This window comes from Crassostrea angulata, chromosome 5 (assembly GCF_025612915.1).
Source record: "Crassostrea angulata isolate pt1a10 chromosome 5, ASM2561291v2, whole genome shotgun sequence".
NCBI lineage: Eukaryota > Metazoa > Mollusca > Bivalvia > Ostreida > Ostreidae > Magallana > Magallana angulata.
In genome coordinates this window covers 38,222,930-38,243,203 of record NC_069115.1, presented here as the reverse complement: position 1 = coordinate 38,243,203, position 20,274 = coordinate 38,222,930, and the positions used below count along the sequence as shown (strand labels likewise).

At 34.2% G+C, this 20,274-nt stretch overlaps 2 protein-coding genes across 2 annotated transcripts; one reads left to right on the top strand and one right to left on the bottom strand.

Annotated features, from left to right (window-relative positions):
* The first annotated feature begins 185 nt into the window (after nucleotides 1-185).
* LOC128183293 (threonylcarbamoyl-AMP synthase-like) lies at nucleotides 186-3,983 on the top strand. Its single transcript, XM_052852244.1, has 5 exons — nucleotides 186-356; nucleotides 801-996; nucleotides 1,320-1,554; nucleotides 2,112-2,248; nucleotides 2,596-3,983. The coding sequence occupies exons 1-5, from the start codon at nucleotides 278-280 to the stop codon at nucleotides 2,657-2,659; spliced, it is 711 nt and encodes a 236-aa protein (XP_052708204.1). The 5' UTR covers nucleotides 186-277; the 3' UTR covers nucleotides 2,660-3,983.
* Nucleotides 3,984-4,843: 860 nt separating this feature from the next.
* On the bottom strand, nucleotides 4,844-17,883 carry LOC128186254 (organic cation transporter protein-like). Its single transcript, XM_052856049.1, has 10 exons — nucleotides 17,699-17,883; nucleotides 13,636-13,867; nucleotides 13,154-13,257; nucleotides 10,912-11,066; nucleotides 9,785-9,953; nucleotides 8,603-8,815; nucleotides 7,792-8,018; nucleotides 6,594-6,778; nucleotides 5,614-5,774; nucleotides 4,844-5,177 (listed from the first exon to the last, which is right to left on the bottom strand). Exons 1-10 carry the CDS (start codon nucleotides 17,839-17,841, stop codon nucleotides 5,093-5,095), a joined length of 1,674 nt encoding a protein of 557 aa, XP_052712009.1. The 5' UTR covers nucleotides 17,842-17,883; the 3' UTR covers nucleotides 4,844-5,092.
* Between the last annotated feature and the right edge of the window lie 2,391 nt (nucleotides 17,884-20,274).

Genomic DNA, 20,274 nt, shown 5'->3' with positions numbered 1-20,274 from the left:
CAATAAGAATGTTGAGCCCGATATAAATATGAAGTTCATTTTATCATGATACAGCGGAAGACACACAAGTGTCATTATTTATTCTACATACGAACACCATTAATTAAATTTTAAGGAATACAAAACGATATTTATCTGTAAAATTCTTTTTCAATTTTAGTCGGGATTGGAAATTCTTCATCACTTCAAACACTTTAGAGACTTGGATCAACATGTCTGCGCCCACATGATGCAACAACGTGAAACTTCACTGTGTGTATACTGAAAATGACACCAAATGATTAGATTGACGACATTTCTTAGGAATCACGTTGCAGTAAAAACCATGGCAAGAGTAGTGGATATTTGCTCGAACGGTGTGTTACTACAGAGACATAAATAACATTTATTTATGTCTCTTAAAATTGTTACTATACTGCTATTTTTCTTAATTCAGTGATTTAAAAAGTATACTGTATATTTTTTTTATTCATTGTAGAGGACAGCTTATTGTCAACTGATAACTTCAGTGTAGAATATTTTTTTAGCTTACTATTATTACTTGCTAATAATTTCATGACATTGGAGTGTGTATATTTTAACAGTGATATGTTGATGTGTTGTTGTACAGTGTTGCAGTGTCTCTCAGTTAGTTCTTGGTACATTTAATAAGATTGTATTACATTGATTTTTGAGATATTTAGAGTCTATCATAGTCGAGTAGAAACTTGCGGAATTAAAGAACTCACACGGCATTGTGGGTTGGTTTTTTTTGTGTGTGTATTTCATTATATATTATTTGTAAAATGTTATGCTTGTAGAGCTTCATCAGCTTGTTGCGATGGCTACAGAGAGTCTGCTCTCAGGGAAAGTAATAGCTGTCCCCACAGACACAATTTATGGGATAGCTGCTCTTGTGCAGAACAGTGAGGCCGTGGATCGGATGTACAACATCAAGAACAGGGATTACAGCAAACCTCTCGCCATAAGTGTTGCTGAAATAAAGGACATCTACAGGTAGTGGAAAACACTTTAGAGCTGGTTGTTCACACTTTACAGTCAATACTTGATTCCAAAAAAGATACTATTCAAAATTTGATCTTCTTCAGACTCCAAGTTTTTCTCTCTGTTAAATGGTTTGTTGAAAGATTATAAGGATAGAAAACTTTTGAAATTTATTTCTCAAGCTCTGATATGAAATGCATCTGAATGTGAACTTATCTAATATCTATGTGAAATTAAAATAACCATATAAGACTGTTTGTCCAATGTATTAAATATCAGAACTAATGGTAGTATGATGGGTACTTGGTTATCTGATTATTTTGTTCTGTGGTCAGATGGGGTAAAGTGACAGTAAGCAGTGATCTGCTGTCGGAGTTACTGCCAGGTGCAGTGACAGTCGTGTTTGAGAGGACAGAGGACTTGAATCCAGATCTCAATCCAGGCACATCACTGGTCGGAATCCGGATTCCGGACCACAAGTTTGTAAGAGAGATATCAAGGTCTTGTCAAGGTCCCATTGCTTTGACCAGTGCAAACGTCAGCTCCACCCAAAGCACACTGAATATACAGGTAAGGCTTGTGAAATAAGTAGTTACCGGGTACATTTAATATTGATATCTTTATTTAGTATTTTCATTAAGGAGTGAATTCAAAATTTATTTATTTTATATGATATAAAATGGTTTGGGGCAGTTTACACCTTATAAACCCCGAAGCGGTTACAAGCGCGTTACAACCAGAATTAAATTATTTCTTTATCAAAGTAACACATTGAAGAGGATATTACAGTAAAAAAAAAAAATAGTCATAATACACCTGTACCCTTTACAGATTTTTAAGTGATGGAGATATCAGTATTCTATTCAGTAATACATGTATATGTAAATGGCAAAAGTCCCATACATATACTGGTAGCTCTCTCTCTCATTCTCTCTAAGGTAATCTCTCTCTCCAAGGTAATATCTAACAATTATTAATAAAATGTATGGCTCTCTCTCTCTCTCTCTCTCTCTCTCTCTCTCTCTCTCTCTCTCTCTCTCTCTCTCTCTCTCTCTCTCTCTCTCTCTCTCTCTCTCTCTCTCTCCCCTAGGACAATGCCTGTCATTTCTTGTTTTATTCTTGTACAGGAGTTTAAGAACCTGTGGCCTCAGCTGGACATTGTGTTTGATGGAGGAGAACTGGGTGATACATTCCATTCCAGGGCAGGATCCACGGTGGTGGATCTCTCAGTTCAGGGCACATACAAAATCATCAGGGAAGGGAGGTAAATCAGGGGGTGTCTTATGGGAGGGTGGATAAAGTTTTGAAAACTCAATTTTAAAAACTTAAAGTTAGCAGATATATGGGGATGTAATTTCATGAACAGACCCCCAATCATAAATTAATATTTATGTTTCATATGTTGGGATGGTACCGTTACATGTGATGAAAGGGTAATTGATGCCATGCAAACTGTAATATTGTTACTTTAAAGTTTTAAAATTCAGAGTATTTAAAACTATCTATAACAATTTGTTTGTCAAGTGTTCTATCTATGAAAATGTCAAAAATCCTGTCTGTTCCTATTATGAGAAAAAAATCTTGACTTTATGTTTACATGTACTGTTGTAGTGCAATCAAGTCTACTCTGGCAGCACTGCGCTCTCATCATCTACAAGACCGAGAAAACAGATAGCAGGGAACAACATTGAATAATTCCAATAAAGAGCCCCCAAACCCCAAACACCCAAGGAGCAGATCTCTGTGATATAAAAATTACTGAATTGGTGTTTGTTTGAAAAATCATTTAAAGAACACAAAACATGAAATACCAGGTACTATGAATGCATTTCTCTGTTTTCTTTTTCAAACAAGTGAAATTTGTTTTGTTTTTTTAAATTGAAATCTTGTTTTAATCATTGTACACTGTATCAAGTGTTTTGGGTAATTTCATTGTTCTAAATACTGTGGTAGATGTATTATTGTATACATAAAATATGTGAATTGTTTTTATTACTTGAAGTTCTAGCTGTGTTTAGTCACAAAGAAGATGGGGGAATAAGATAGCGCCACTGCCCATTTGTTTTTTTTTCCTAAAATAGAATTTCAAATGTAATCTTTTCCAAGGAAAGATATTTGATAATGTTATAATGCAAGTGTAAAAAAGGACATTTTCTAACTACAGTGTATATTCAGCTTTGAATATTTTAACAAATGATGAGAACAAAAAAATAAATTCTAGAGTTTTGATGGTATCGAACCCATAACCAGAGTTTTATAAAGTGACCTAATTTTTAAAGTATAGTGGGTCATCTCTGCATGTTTTTTGTTTATTGAAATCGGTTTGATAGCCATTAAACCTTAATATTTAGACTATGACAAAAATATGGAGCTCTGGCCAACTCTATAAAAGAAAAGGCATTGAAGCTCTAAAAATGACATTAAATGTGTATTTAGGGATTTTGACACACACACTCCAGTTTATATCAGTATATAAAAGTATTTATCTTATTTAAGGGCTACAAATCGATGTTATGATAAATATACATTGTTTTCAATAAATTTTTTATAAAACATATCCGATTTGTTGATATTTTAATTTTACATTATCTTATCTGTCCTGATATTGGCATTTTACACGCCTTATTCACCCATCATCTTGATATTATACATCTAAATGCATCAATCCCACAGGTACCTGATGTTATATATTTAATATATGCCCTCATTTTATTTTTATGCATACAGTATATTAGTATTTTATGCATACATGTACATGTATATTTTCTCTCCTTGTTTATTTTATGAAGAATTAACACTTTTATGATTTTGTAATTTTTTTTTAATGACCTAACAAAGTGTTTGTGTTTACACCATGAAATGTTTAAAACATGTACAGCACAATAAATAATCATTTTATCTATGAATTTTTCATGACATTATCTTTATGTTCCTCATGATGAGTTTTTGATTGGAATGATGAAATCAAATTAAAAAACAAATGATTAGCACAGCGACAAGTATGCAAGTCTTGAATTGAAATTGAGTCTGTTTTTATGTAGCTGAAAGCTAGCCTAAGAATAGTAAGCTGAATTTACGATTTTACATCAGAATCTCATGGAAAATCACAACCTGAATATGAAATAAAAAGATTTACATTTTAGTTTGTCATGGATTAGATGAATAGGACTGACGTCACAATTACATCAGACACTTTATTGTAAAGTGGACACGATTTTATTTGGCTTTCATTCGATTTTCCTTTTGACGTGTATAATTTTGTATATCATGTACATATTTTAGTCCAAGCAAATTGGCTGGAAATTAGAACGACAATCGCATCGTGCGAGTAATAATTTCAAAAACATTTCATAACCTAACGACTGTGCATTTATTGCTCTATATTTTTAGAAAAGCGATTATAATTTGCAAGCAGTTAAATGCTTTCGTTGGTGATTCATGCAGGCTTTGTAAAACTGCACAAACGATCATTGTGTAATAATAAAAAAATCACATATGACGCGAATTATTTATTTCTCTGGAATTCTCGCTATACCTTCAAAATCGCCTGAACCCACAAAGAAAGCATGTACAATGTACATGTATTTTTATGGTAGCATGCCCCCTTTAATACCTATCATGTAGCTTTATTTGTACAAAAAAAGAATACACGTATATAGAGGTATGATTGGACAATAATATTTAATGCAAGATAAATAAGATTTGGGAAAAGGGTGGCCTTTAACAGGATTATACCCTTCATATTTGCAGGATCGAGTCGGAATAACTGTATGTATATATTATGTTTGATGCTTTGTCTTTTTGCCCCAGACTATCAGACAGATCATGCTCGCAGCAACTTGAAAAAAAAGTTACAATGCTTATTCCATTAATTTTGTTTATTTTTATTGACATTGACAATACATATACATGTACATATGTAGTAAGTAGGCTATTTGCACCCAGAATAATCAAACTATATTCAAGTGGTTTTACCAGTAAATATGTGATATGAATTACAAACAAAGAATTACGAACGGGGCCATGAAAATCACAGATGCAAGTCTATATATAAAAAAAAACTTGAGTTCACTTTGAGTTGGATTATCATTAAGTATATACTGTATATTTAAAATTTCGTGCAATCCTCGGGTGAAAAAGCTTCGTTGTTCATAGTGATGGAGGACCCGTTCTCTTGGTATTTCGCAGATTTTCTACAAATAAATGAAACAGAAATACAGTTCAGAATAATTACAAATAAACTTTAACAAATCAAATAACTGTATTTTCATTAGCATTTCTGTAGCCGCGAAGATCTACAACTGTTTTTATAGGAAAATGTTGGTACGAGATATTACGTACACAGAACTTCAACTCTTCGCATACAAAGAACTTGTAATATTTGGCACCCAAAAACTTTTTTTTTCACATGCAGGTCTACGATCGACACGACTACCCGAACTTTCTCGTAATTTAACCACCAATCTAGATCTACGGTAGCTGCAATAATGTAGCCCTCTCCGATTTTTTATATCTGATGTTTACTGGAGAGGGCTACAATTCCGTAGGATCTCCGTAATGGTGCAAAATTATCTCCCAAAAATTACACATTATTGCAGATAGATCTATGACTATTTTTTTTCTCCATACTTTTCATGATTTGGGAATGCTTTGCCATCCTCTATGGTTTCCGGTAAGTTGGCTCCTAGTGTTTCCGGTAAAATCAGTGATAGTAGTCCGGCAATTACGGAAGAAGCCCCAAATACAACCAACGGTAGAGCTTGTCCAAAATGGCCATCCACTAAAGTACTCTAAAGTAACCCAAAATGAGAAGAAACCAGTAAACAAATTAGTGTTTATATGCATGAACATGGTGTTTCTTATAAAGGTTCCAATTAAGAAACTTTGGATGATGGTGCATAAATTATAATGATTGTTCTTTGCTTCTTTTTGCTTTTTATTGAATTTTAATTTTTGAAATTATTTTTTAACATCATTGGATTATTATAAAATAATGGACGATAGGTCGCGTCTGACCTTAATTTTTAGCCGGGCTCTGCTGAAAGCAGAGTCCTGGCTATAGGCAGGCAAATCGCCAATGTTACTATAAATAGCACAAATAAACAAAAAACCAAACAGCGTCAAGGTAAAGCTTCCGCCATACCAAATAGTTACACAAAGAGCCACGTTTTGTCAAAAGTGTTGGCATTTTGTTTCTTTTTTTTTAATTTCGAATGAATTGTCTATCTTAGTTTTCTTATTAATAACGTGCTTTTAAAACATTACTATGCATTTTGGACACATACAATGCGCATGAATTTCCATGAACTACTTTGCTGCGCGATGAAGAAACGGGGATTGAATATATAATGCTTGTTGCAAAATTCAAGGCAGCAACTGTTAAACTTTTTAACTTCTACTAGACAGACATATTTTAGAGGGAGAGAGAGAGAGAAAAAGAGAGAGAGATTGAGATTTTCAGTCTTTACTACACAATATGCATAAAGACACACCAAAAGAGCCCGGCTTTCAGTACTTCAGTACTTTGATTAAATATTGTAACAGTACATACAAAATCACTGAGTTTACCGTAGGACAAAACGTATAATATTAATTAATGTAAAGTGTACCAGATCTGCTATATATGGAGACACCATTCCTCCTATACGGGCACACGAGGAACTGGCGCCCATTCCGACATTCCGGACCACCGTAGGATAAAGCTCAGCCGACCATACATAAATGACGGCAAAGGCGGCGGCGGCGCCGATCTTACCCAGCATAGCCAGGATAACGGTGGAGTATATTTGATGACCTGAAGTGTATGATAAAGATAAATATGTAGCATTGTAGCTTAGCATACTAAGCATAGTATAGCTATAGAATAGCCAGGATAGCAGGGGTGTACATTTGATGACAAGAAGTGTATGACAAAGATATGTGTAGCATTGTAGCATAGCATAGGATAGCTGTAGAATAGCCAGGATAGTGGCGGTGTACATTTGATGACCTGAAGTGTATGATAACGATAAATATGTAGCATTATAGCATAGCGTAGCAGGGCATAGCTATGAAAAAGCCAGGATAGCTGCGGTGTACATTTGATGATCTGAAGTGTATGATAACGATAAATACATGTATGTAGCATTGTAGCCTAGCGTAGCTATAGAATAGCCAGGATAGCGGTGGTGTACATCGGTGACCTGAGGTGTATTATACATACATGTACTATAGTATATCGACTTATGTAGCATACAATACACTTACATGTAGCATAGCCCAGTATACATTTAATGACGGAGGCATACAATATAGATAGATAAAGCATAGCATAGCTATAGCAGAGCCAAAAAACAAAACGGCGGTTTATATTTGATGACCTGATTTATATACATGTTTAAAGTTATGTGATACTGTAGCATGACTAATTTTAAAACCGAAATAATTGGACACTGGGCGTATACCATGGCATTCATGACCTGAATTTTGAATACCTCAATGATAAATTCAGCATTAAATTGCAAGCATAATTAAGAACATTTGATAGCATATCAAAGATAAAGAGTACATTGATAAATAGCGTTGTTGAATACATTTGATAATCTGAGCTGTGTATCATAATATCTCAAGAAAACTGTAGTAAACGCGCTGCATGATTATTTGAAGATTATAATTATACAGTCATGTATTATTTTGCAAAACAAAACGATTTGTTTTTCGAACATTTCTTGTAAAATACAAACAATTAAATGATAAAAAAAATCACAACATAAAAAAAATTAATATTTCCATTAAGATTTCTTTGTCGAAAATTAAAAGTTTCCTTACGTTTTTCTAGATACAGGACTGTAAAAATGGTACTGATGCAAGCTAGTCCCCCTAGCACCATGCACGCGCAGTGAAGTTTCTTCCTTCCGGTTCGATCTAGCAACACAAGGCACAGAGTATAGGCCGGAAATTCCACCAGACCGGTCAGGAAAAAGTTCAGATAAAAGTCGCCGGCCAGGCTTCCGGAATTTAAAGACAATCCGTAATATACCATGCTCACAACACACCTGCCAGGAAGGGAAGGGTTTCACATAAAGTATTAAGGTACCTCACTACACCCAGACTTATACTTTTTATGACACTACGTCACAAGATGGCGATTTAAATGTTTTGTTAAACTGTTTATATCGTTCGATTGGGTTGTATATCGTCGTAGCTCAGTGGCTAAAGTATTAGGCTTTTGAACCGCAGATCGTGAGTTCGAATGCGCTTGGAGCTTTTGTTCATGTTAACTGAATTGAATTTTTGAAAATATTTCAAGGTGTAGTGAGCAACCTTAAGCTGAAGAAAAAGAGTGGTCAAGGTGATGCATGTATGTAATTCCGAAAATCCAGTAATTTTCGCGATGATCTACTTTTCGCTTACCCTGTCATAACGTGAAAACCCCTAAAACTAAGCCATAAAAGATATCACGATTCTAGAAACATATAATTATGTTGCCGGGTTTATTTGAGAAGTGTTCTTTAGAAATTAAAGTAACAATACATATAAAACTTGTATAACTCAAAAGAATACCCCATGAAATATACCTTAATACGCCTTTTATATGTTGGGTACAAAATTGCTAAATTGAGTATCACTTAACATTTACCAGTTGATGAAGATGACAATTGTACGGACAAACAGCACCCTGGATGTGAACAAGTGCCAGAGCTGACCAGTCGCTGTTTCGTCACACTCCAGTGAATCCAGCTGTTTCTCTGTGACCTCGACCTTGTTTCGTTTGGCGATTTTACGGATGATGACCTTGGCTTCTTCGAATTTGCCTCGGTTGATTAGCCACCGAGGGGATTCGGGCAGCAGCCTTGTAAAAAATTCAATTAAACATATCGTAAAAGGGCTGGATGTTCATGACCTATTTAAGACTACATTAATCTTTAGGGGACGAATAGCTCTGTTTAAAGATGCATATAGAAAACTGACGCGTACTTTTAATAGCATACCTTAAACTTTTGGTTCGGTTTTGCAATTTTCAAAAACCGCCATTTTGTTTTGAACTGACTAACCATAATTATTTTCTTTATTTAAGTTTTAAAAATTTGAATACTATTCACAATAAACAAACCAATATGTAATGATTTTCATAGGAGAAATTCTAATCCTTAATAAATGCCATACGTTTGTCTTTAGCTTAGCTTTACCCCCTCCGCAATATATACTACAACTTATTAAGAAGGCTGGCTTCTCAACAAAATAACCACACGATCTGCCTTTAAAAATCCCGTGTGATTTTAAGCCATAAATTATATGATAAAGTAAAATAAAAATACAAATATTAAATGGTAACAGTTTGAATATTTTCCTATACATTTATACAGTGGGAGTTCCTTAGTCTCAAGGAGAATAATATACAGAGTAGTCTTAAAAATGGCCAAGATATACATGTATATCGGCCATTATCAACATACCGTTACTTTATAATATTTACATTAATTTTGCAAATATGTTTCTTTATATGAACCTATATAAACGCGTTCAATTGATCTGTGTGAACTTTTTCAGGACGTCACAATGATCATAGCCAACGCTTATCGCCTGTCGGTTGGATTTTTGTAAACATAAAATCCCGGTAATTTTAACATTTCTTAACGGTTTGTCTTTTTCAAATGTAAACACATTAAGTAATTAACAGCAGTGTTAAACAGTTTACCAGTATGAGAACTTGATTGGTATGTGATCAAATCCTCAGAAAAGACCATTGATCACGTGACCAACCAAGTTCATATCTTTGGGGAACTTTTTAATTTGCTGTTTATTTCTTAAACAAACTCACCACCAATAAACCAGTATAAAGGCTGAGGGTACGGACAGGACGATTTCGTTGTACTTCCACTCTCTGACGAGGTACCCCACGAGACACAGAAGCACTAGTCCCAGGGCAAAGAAATACTCTATCACCACACCGGCCCACAGCCGCTTAGAGGGGCCCACAATCTCCATACCTGTAATAAAAAAAGTGGGCGACTCGATCTCTTACTTTTTTGGTGCAATAACCATCTGAGTTGAAAGCTGAAGCTAAATTTAAAGTGGGAGCATATATAGGTAGATTATGACTCAGATTTTTTTCCATGCAAAAATTTGTGAGTGAAAACAGGTAAGAGAAAACTGAAACTTTTTTTAATCAGTGTTAAATGTATATGGCCACATGGAGACGGAATTTGAGTAAAATTTCTACGGAAGCTTTTTGAACATATTTAATTTATCCGTCATGTGAAACATTTTTTTCAGTAGATTCTGATTTCAAATCAATGGATATACTAGTATTATGACTTGTAATGTTCGAAAAGAATTCTCGTTTGTTTTAATAAGAATAATATTATACAGGCATACCGTATATCCGGGTTTTTTTTTTGCGAAAATTGAGAAATAGTATTATACAGGCATACCGTATATCCGGGTTTTTTTTGGCGTAAATTGAGGAAATCTGTAACAATTTGCGGCTGTCATTTTTTGCGATATAAAAAGTTTTTTTTTATAGAAAATGATACCGCGGATATAATTTCCGCGTATTCATAAATTTGCGATTTAAAAGAGGTCGCGAAAACTAGATCATCTCAAAAATTACCGGATATACGGTATCATATTCAACACATTCAAGTTTGATTACATTCACTTTTTTTTAATTTACGATATAGATAATACACCTGCATTGTAAATCAGTTTCAAAGATAAAATCTGCATAATATTCAGTTTCTAACATATTAAGCAAATCTAAATAACTGCACTCGGCTGGCTTTCAAAAGATTTAAATTGTCGTTGACCTAATTCGAATTTTAATAGCTTAGATATATTTGATAGTATTGAAATAATAATACACTTGGCAATTGCTGCCAATAAGATTCATCACAACCGACCCCCCCCCCCCCCCACCCGACCCCCAAATAAAAAATGATTATTCACCCAGGACAAATGCCGACATGAAGGTTCCGGCACAGCAGAATCCGACGATAAACCTGAGTACACAGAACAGGTAGAAATTTTCTGCCCATGCCACGGCGAGGCTGGAGGCCAGCAGACCCAGGACAGATAGGATCAGCGTCTTCTTCCGCCCTATCCTAATTAAGCAGAAAATAATACAATGATGGTCAGTATGCTGCATGTACAAAACAAACCAATCCTTTCTACCCCCTCCCCCCTTCCCGCCAAAATATGCGGAAAAAAAAACAAGAAAAGAAATCAGGATCAGAATTTTTTTGTATTTTTTGCTACCTCAGTTTTCTTTCATTCTAAGGAAATTTTAAAACAACTGTTTTTTTTTAAACCTAGTCGGTAAATATGAATAGCTGAATATTTATTGTATAGAGGGAAATATTTGCCTCCGTTCGTTTTATGTTCGTCTCCTTCGCCCACAGGGGCCAAGCCCGTTTGCTTTGCCCTCGTTGTCAGCGAGAGGATTTAAAGCTGTGCGAATAAAAAGCAGTTTCTAACAGTGTCTGGGCGAATTGAAGACGTGGCAAAACCGTTTGCAAGAGTAGACGGGCCAAAAACAAGGGGCGAAAAAACAAGCAGGTACGTACAATAATTTACCCAAAAAAAAATGATAGAACTTGAACGATGAACGAAGGCTGAACGATCGCTGCATAAACGAATGTGGAGAGTGAACGGTCGTTGAACACTGATCATAACCTTAAAAAACGCGCTGAACAAGTGCATGAGCAAACACAGACCGCGAACGGTGCGCGAACGCGAACACGAAGTTAACAGCGAATGGGTATCGGTTTTCTTCATAAGGAAATTAGGAATCATTCTTTGAGTATTACGAGGTGATCAAAAACGGGGGGGGGGGGGGGGTAGGTACTTATATCATAAAGCCTGAAGTGCTTTATGATATATTTGATCTTGAAAATGTAAATATGCTGAAAATTAATTATAAACCCTTCTTTTGAAATGACTTCATTTTAATGTTTGCATAGCAAGTCTTGCAAAATTTTATCGCAAATAAGCAAACATCCTTAAACAATTACCGTCTTGTTTTTTGTTTTTGGCGGTTTTTTCCCCCAGAGATTCTTAACCTTTCGTCTACATCACTGACTCATTTTAGGGTCTTTTACCTTTCGGCTGTTAGATTTGTTTTTTATCATAAATTGGGGTAGCATTGGTGCCATCTCTTCCTTGGAGAAAACAAACACTTATTTTCATACCTAGATGTTTTTTAAATCATTTTGGGTGCAGTTCAAAACAGAGGTAGCTTAGTTTTGGTAGTTCTTGGGATTCCCACTTTTCAAAAGAGAGCAATGTCATTATATTTATGTAAATATCCTAAAGATGTTTACCTTAAATATTTTTCGACTTTGTTACTACCAACAATGCATATATATATACACGAATCAAACTTTGCTAAGTTTTGGGTAGTTCCACGTAATGTTCAAGTACATTTTATTGTAAATAGAGAGACGTCTGTACAAATCATTTCCATGTTTTCGAAGCATCGTGTTACAGGGCAACAGTGACTACTTGTATTAAGAACGTGAATAATTACCAGTAAACAATTTATACAAGCCTTCACAAATACTCAGTACTCAGAAAAATAGCGCGAGCCCCTTTGACAGTGACAATAGAAGCAAAATAGATATAAAAATGTGGGGATTTTTTCGGAAAATTATTGTCAGTTTTTGAAAACTGAAAATTGCACATATATAGGTATAATACACATCAGTAAGTTTCTAGTTGTCTTCATTTGAATATTTTCTGATGTTTACTATACATGTTAATAAGCTGATATTTTATTTTTTTGACAGAAAAAAAGTCTCATAACTGCAAAGGTGTGTGCATACCAATTGAGTATTGCGCGTTAGCGCGTTATGAAAATTTGTATGTACAAATCGCTTCAGTTATGAGATTATATCTTTTAAAAAAAATTAACTTTAATCGAGAAAATATCAAGTGTTGACTTTCGTCTCTTTAAAATTTGAGAAATTGAACCTTTGACCCTGTTTGTTTTCAATATCAACATATTGTTGTTATATTTGCTGTATAAAATCCCAACCGTGCGCACTTGCTTTCATGTCACACGCAAGTACCATTTAAAGACTTTAGAATTCCCTTCTGTCTGTAGTGCTTTAAGTAAATACCGGTATAAATATACATAGCAGAGAGAGAGAGAGAGAGAGAGAGAGAGAGAGAGAGATGCCTTTACGCTTACTTGTCCGATAACGCCCCGAGCAGAAGTGCACCCACAAACACACCAGCGAAGAAAATCATCTTTGCATTTGACGCCCATATTGCCTTGCCACAAATTAGATTTTGCTGAAACCAAAGACAAGTACCCATTCAAAGATCGTTAGTACAGTCATTTATTTTAAATGTTTGGTCAAACCATCTTGAAACAGACAAAGAAACCTAACGCTGGTAAAGGTAAATACAAATGTGCAGTACATACGATACAAATGTACATGTATCTAGCCGTTTGTAGATAAAGATGACGTCACATTGCAAACTTATGCACTTGGGTGTATTCGTTTGGTCGATTGGAGAGCTGCAAGTGCTCGTTTTCAGTATGGAGATCTCCGGTAAATCTCTATTGTCTACTTTCGAAATAGCAGGTAGACGATGGATATATCTAATTCTTAGACAAGCTCTGAAAGAAGCAAACGAATACACCCCTATTTTTTTTTTTTAATTTACCTCTGACGCGAACGTGTTTTCGTACACCGTCTTGTCATAGACCCAGTCGCTGCAGCTTTGCTCTGGTCCGCCTGTGACATTGACAGACGCGGGGGTGGAGAAGACGTAACACTGTTTGTAGATGACCTCATTGTCCGCACTGAGCTCTGTGGGAATGAAGGCCTTAACTAGGTCATCATGGACCGCTCCTTGACTGAGGAAGGTGTCATTTGGATAATTCGGCAACTTGCATCTGTTTGAAAATAAAATACCATCAATATCATCATCATCTTATGAACGATTTAAATTTGGCTAAAGTGGCACGTGTTGTCAAAAATGACGTGAACAAATCAAGGAAGCTAAATTGTGTCAATTATATCAATTTTTTTCCTGGTTAGTTGGTGGTGGTGTGGGTGGAGCCACAGTGTCGCTGAATAGAAAACCGTGCATCGTATCATATAGCACTTAATTTAATCATTTATAAACATGTACGTAATTGCATCGTACTTCTCAAATTTTGCGAACAAAAAAAACCCAACATATATGTGTATTTATTGTAAAAATAATCAAAGCGATTCGAGAAGACCAATACCTAGTACTTATTGATTCCTCTCCAGAAGCGAAAAATGTCCAACTAGGCAAATGATAGTGTTTTCGTGCATTTATTAAACTCTGTCCCCGGTCCAGGAAACAAATACAACAGCTAGTCATAGATTTTTTGTAGATTATTCTGATTACGTCAAAAGCTTTCAAAGGAATGTTTTCATCTGAACATAAATTACATTGCATAATATATATATATTCTTTTGCCCGATAGCATTAGTTAAAAGCTTTCGGTGCAGATTGAAAAAAAAGGGAATAAAAGAATTCATGAAAAATGATGCGACGATGCATACAAGTCTCGTTTAAGTCGAAATTGAAAATTTTCAGAACCGGTTAACGTTCCAATTTGTATATACTATGCATATGTAAATATACACGTGACACTGTATAATTAGTTCAGGGTCAGACGGGTGACAGGGATTTTCTGGTCGCACCGACTTTAATATTTTCTCTTGATGTTCAAATTTCGGAATTCGTTATATATAATATAATTATTCTGTCTCATACTCATGTATGCTTGTATATTCTCAAATGTTTGGGTGTCATTTGAGCAACAGAGAAAATATAGCACCGCCATGTACTGATCGTTTTAAAAATCTTGAGTAATCTTCTTTGGCTTTCCGCAAATATATATTCTTCATATACAGAGAATGGGGATAAGAGAGCAAACATAGCACCATGAATGTTTTCTTTCTTAGTCTGTGAAACATTATCCTTAGTCGGACATCATAGCACTACTGTGTAAATGTACGCCAAATTTTAAAGTAAATATAAAATACATGTATTTATTTGATCGTCGCTAGCATTGAATGATATATGAAACTTATTGGATGTTTGATAAATGGACATTGAATTTCCCGACGATGCTGACTCTCTCTCTCTCTCTCTCTCTCTCTCTCTCTCTCTCTCTCTCTCTCTCTCTCTCTCTCTCTCTCTCTCTCTCTCTCCCCACCCCCCTCCCCCAGGACAAATCGGTAAACGATGTTGTCGACTTTATTCAAGAAGAAGGTGCATGCATGCTGCATATGAATTTCGATACACGTTAAACAAATTTTCGAAGTCTCTTTTGCAATATTTAAGCAATAAACAACGTGTTTAGTTATCGTACGGTTTAGAACCACATGTACAATGTGTATATGCCTGTACAACGATTTTTTCCGTAGTGCTCAGACATCAGCAAAATATATAAAACGTTGTTTATCAACTGTACTTTAGCTTGGGTGTTTCTTTTTAAAATATATATTTATAAAGTTAATTAAAGTCATTTCGTTTACGGAGCTATGAAAGCAGCTATAAACTAGTAATGGTTGTATGCTAGACACAGCTTTCACACATCGTTGTGAATGAGCTTCTTTGAAGCAGTCCGTGAGATGGTCGGTTAAGCGTAGTAAAGGTACGTGTATGGTTGTGTCCGTGTGTAGCGGGGGGTCATTAATGAATAGTATACCGACAATGTAAATTGTCGGACTTTGACAAATTAAACCAGTTTCCCTGGGAACGGCACGGCTTCATTTTTTAATAGTACACAAAACTGTGTGAGACCTGGTATTTATTTTAACCAAAATTAACGTATCAATTAATGTTTTCGTTACATTGTAGAAAATGACCGATGCGTGTTTTCAAATGGTTTGCTACTGTAATGGATGTACAAAAAAAAAAGAAAAAGAAAATACCCCCCCCCCCCCCAAAAAAAAATATCGTTACAGACCTCAATTTATAAAATCACATTTTCCTTCATTTACATGTTTTATCCAAAAATCTTCAACATTTTACAAGAATTTGGCAAACACTACAAGTGCGGGGCTTTGGGCGTTTAATCCTCCTTTTTTCCTTATAGATAACAATAAAAAGAAATGTCGCTGAATCAACGTTCATCTTACATTTAAAATACATATACATGTATTAGTTACGCATCTAAACGCGGAAATCTTTTTTCTATTCTTGCCTTTGGTGGATATATATCTATATGAAATTGGATTGGCTCATTTACATATCACCGCGCAAAGACACGCCAATGAAGGAAAGTCATCAATCTTTCAGGAATGGCGATTTAAAGCAAAATAAACAGGCAGAGAATTTCGTGGAAACATACACACACGTGCATATCCAAACCCTGAAAAATTCCCTGGGGACCCTCCAACACACCGTTACTTATCGTATATATATGTACATGTACATGCTATTAAAGAGGATTCAATGGTCGTGGCCATTTTTAGACACTATTGGTCTCCTTTAGAAAAAGAGTTCTATATAAACATAGAGGAAAACACCCAAATTTTAAATGTAAATTATATGATTTTTTTGTTCTTGATTTATTAACAGCTTTTAGCTAAACAATTTCATGCTTATCTGATGGTTAAGTTTGTTGACCATTCAGCTAGCCTCCTGAATTACATAGTATTTTCCCCATACTGTAACAGGTAATTAATCATTTTGACTATTATAAAGCTACTGTATGGTTTTTTAAAAAGGTTACGATTTGATGATTTTGTTTTTCTCTTTCCGCCTCATATACATTGCAGTTAGTAATTTAAGCACGCGTCTCTATAGTTCCCATTTATTTTCTGAAACACAGATAAGAATCGACATCATAAAAATGTCCTCTAGTTTCTTCTGCATACACAATGTATTTGTTATTTTATAATAACCACAAGCATGGTATACCTTGGATTCGAAGTAGATAGCCTCGAGATGTTAACACTAACTGTATTTATAAAAGTTCTCGTCAAATATTAACAGGTACAGATACTTGTAAAAGATACATTTAGCTACAAACATGTACGCATGTAAATGCGTCAACGTATATATAATCAGATTTCAATCTCATATTCTTCGTCTTCTGAAATAAATTATCGAAAAATTTATATGAAAGGCAAATTCTTAATAACTTTTATTTCGAGCACGTGTGGTGTGCAATGTACTAAAATGTTTAGATTTGATCACTTTAAGAAATTGCTTTAAATAGAAGAACTACTCTAGTAAATAAAAAAATTTCATATGTTATGAATTGGTATCTTATTTCAAGCCATTCATCGGCTTTGAATATGCAATAAATTATTGAAAGTAATAGCGTGTTTCGGAAAGTTCGAATTGAATTGAACATATTTTATTGTATAAAACACATACAAAAGGATCGGAACGTTCAAAATATACCACGCCATCAAATCAAATCAAATGCACTTTTTTGCATGTGCCTTTAAGAGGTAATCGTCGGATAATCATTGCGATGTTTTAATGAACTTGTTTTGTAAATTTTTGAACATGCAGTTAAAAGCTTCATTTTTTTTTTTTGGTGAAATTTGTTTTGTTCATATATTGTTTACAAAACAGGGGTCAGAGAAAAATAGGTTAATGACACAACATTCTTAATTTTTGCTGACTTTTAAAAATGCCACCGTTAATTAAAACACAAATTATATTCAGGCATACATGCATATGGAAATCATTGCCCAAAAGAGTGGAAAAGATCTTTGACATTTACCTGTGTTTTGGAATTCCTAACAGAAACACAGAATTTACCATATGAAACGCCGCTATAATAGATGGCAGGCAAACGAGAAAGTAGACGAATTTTTGATACGGTCCAAATTCTCCCAAGACCCCGAGAAGCTCGTCAAAATGCATCTTCTGTCTGTCAAACGCGCTCGTGCACTGAGCCAAGATTAATGGGACAAGTTCATTTAAATTTCCATAAGGTATGGCATGTCACACAAAATGTGGATGTTTACCTTTTGGTATACTCATTCATGTTCGAGAGAAACGGGGCTTTTCGGTTATCAAATTGCATGCAAATTACTTGATCGTTCTTGTCTGATAGCGATCTAATAAAAAAAAAACTTTAAAAAAGAGAAAAGAAATATATTCTTTATCAAAAGTTAAAATAGTACGTCCTGCCTTTCTTGCCTAAATGAAAAATGTTCAGTGCATAGTTCCATGCTAGTTTATGTAGGGAATCCAGAGCGATCGGCCGTATTTCCAACACTTTCTCAAACATTGAAATTCCAAATAACTGTATAAAATATCAATGAAGTTATCGTTTCTTTTATATCTTATTTGATAGTGTAAGTTGTAGTGCTATATTTTGTTTTTATTTATTTGTTTTTATTCCATCAATTTACATCTTGTGTCCCGAAGAAGGGACTGGTTTTTGCTTTGTGCTATTTTTCATTTAAACCGTTACAGGTATATAAATTTACCTGCAAATGTCTGACATAATTATATTCAGTCATATCAACATGTACATCATATATAACACTCGATCTGCTTTTTGCAGTTAAAACCCGAGTGTAGATGTAACTATTTCAAATCAATGTTTTTATAGCATTAAATGATTTATATATTTTTGACGTCGTCGTGTCAATAACTGCCGTCAGGTGAGTAGACAAATTGAATAACGCGCGTTAGCGCGTTATGATAATTTGTCTGCTCACCTGACGGAAGTTATTGACACGACGACGTCAAAATAAATCATTTAATGCTTATATTTACATTCCCTTACTGATGAAATCAATTATTTACTTAAATAAATCGATATAAATTGCATATAACGGAGGGAGTAGATTAGTAACAGCAAGAACAGCTGTTTTATAAAACCGGTTTAAACTGGTTATCTAATAGACTGTTGAGATGAGATCGACGAGCATGAAAATATAATCCATGAAAAATAACTCTTAAAATTTTGTTTTTAAGAAAAAGGTCAACTTTTTTGTTGAATAACTGTAAAACATGGTGTTTTGACAACATTTATAATTCACTGATAACATAGAAATCACTGTTTGAGAACTACTTATGTAAATTACTTGTAAATTCATATGCAGTGAATAGGTGTTGCATTTAGAGGCATTTAACATCACAGAATTTAATGGAAAAACATAGGCCTAGGAGAATGTAAATATTCTCGTATAAACATATGTAACTACTAGTATACACATTTCTTGAACCTTTAAAGGGACACGATTTGACTTAAAATTTTCAAATTTTATTTTTCCATTTTCAATGTTTATACTGATAGATATAGAAGTTTACAATGCTATGTCATAATTTGAAAGTCAAATATCAAGTTATAAGCAAGATACAGAGTTCTTAAATCTTTGTGTTGAAAACAAAGCTCATATTGTCATTTGTTACATATGTGTTGTATTGGTGTAAGTTTCAATCAAATGTATCTTTCTTTTGTTGATAATATATATGATAATTTTATAAAAATATTGAATAAGTTTAAATTGATTTTGATATGTCATTTTGTCTAAGAAATGGTAATTCTCTACATTACATTTTTTTTGTAAACAACTATAAGACTCGAGCTTTGTTTACATAACAACCAATTCTTACTTCTGTATCTCGCTTGTAACTTGACTTTAACATTATATATTTTGGTCAATCATTTAAAATGCACCAGTTAACCATTTTATACATAAAAAATAAAAATAAAATTTTGGATCTTAAATCGTGTCCAAGTCCCTTTATACATATTTACATTACCGGTATCTAGTGTCGTTAGCTGTGACAATACTATATACGAATCGATTTTGTAATGTATTGTCCAATACATTTCATTAAAAACTATTTTAATATTTAATCGTACAATTGATGAAATTTATGCAAATATCAGTAAAAAGGAAAAATTCATTGAATATTATGAGGGGGTCAAGTACGGTGGGGCGTGATCAAATCTACCGTGAAGCCCTTTGGTTTTTGATCACATCATAGAACCATTTTAACAAGAACCTGGACTTTATTTCAAAACAGCAAAATGACATAGGACTGTCTTTTTCATTGCAGGTCACTCAGCTATGGTTCTCTGGAATCAACAAGACTCGTCTGGCTTTTGAGCGAAGTCTACATAATCTGTTTACATTTTGCTTGAAACCAGCGTCATTTTTTAACTTGTTTTGACGCAAGAAATAGATAATTTTGTCCTATTATAGAGAGTGCAAGGTCTTTTTAAAATGGCTATTATACTCAAAGAATGATTCTTATTCCTTTAAAAGTGCATTAAGAGTATGTAATGTATTTCTCGGTGCGTCTATATGTCGTGACATCGTTATTTCAAACATA

What these genes read in the sequence shown, in the direction of transcription:
- LOC128183293 (XM_052852244.1), top strand. Translation starts at nt 278, where the DNA reads ATGATTAGATTGACGACATTTCTTAGGAATCACGTTGCAGTAAAAACC. An exon ending in AAAGCACACTGAATATACAG is followed by an intron (nt 1,555 to 2,111) that starts GTAAGGCTTGTG and finishes ATTCTTGTACAG; the next exon opens with GAGTTTAAGAACCTGTGGCC. An exon ending in AAAATCATCAGGGAAGGGAG is followed by an intron (nt 2,249 to 2,595) that starts GTAAATCAGGGG and finishes GTACTGTTGTAG; the next exon opens with TGCAATCAAGTCTACTCTGG.
- LOC128186254 (XM_052856049.1), bottom strand. Translation starts at nt 17,841, where the DNA reads ATGCATTTTGACGAGCTTCTCGGGGTCTTGGGAGAATTTGGACCGTAT. An exon ending in TTTATACTGGTTTATTGGTG is followed by an intron (nt 8,816 to 9,784) that starts GTGAGTTTGTTT and finishes ATTTTTTACAAG; the next exon opens with GCTGCTGCCCGAATCCCCTC. An exon ending in CTCCATATATAGCAGATCTG is followed by an intron (nt 5,775 to 6,593) that starts GTACACTTTACA and finishes GGGTTACTTTAG; the next exon opens with AGTACTTTAGTGGATGGCCA.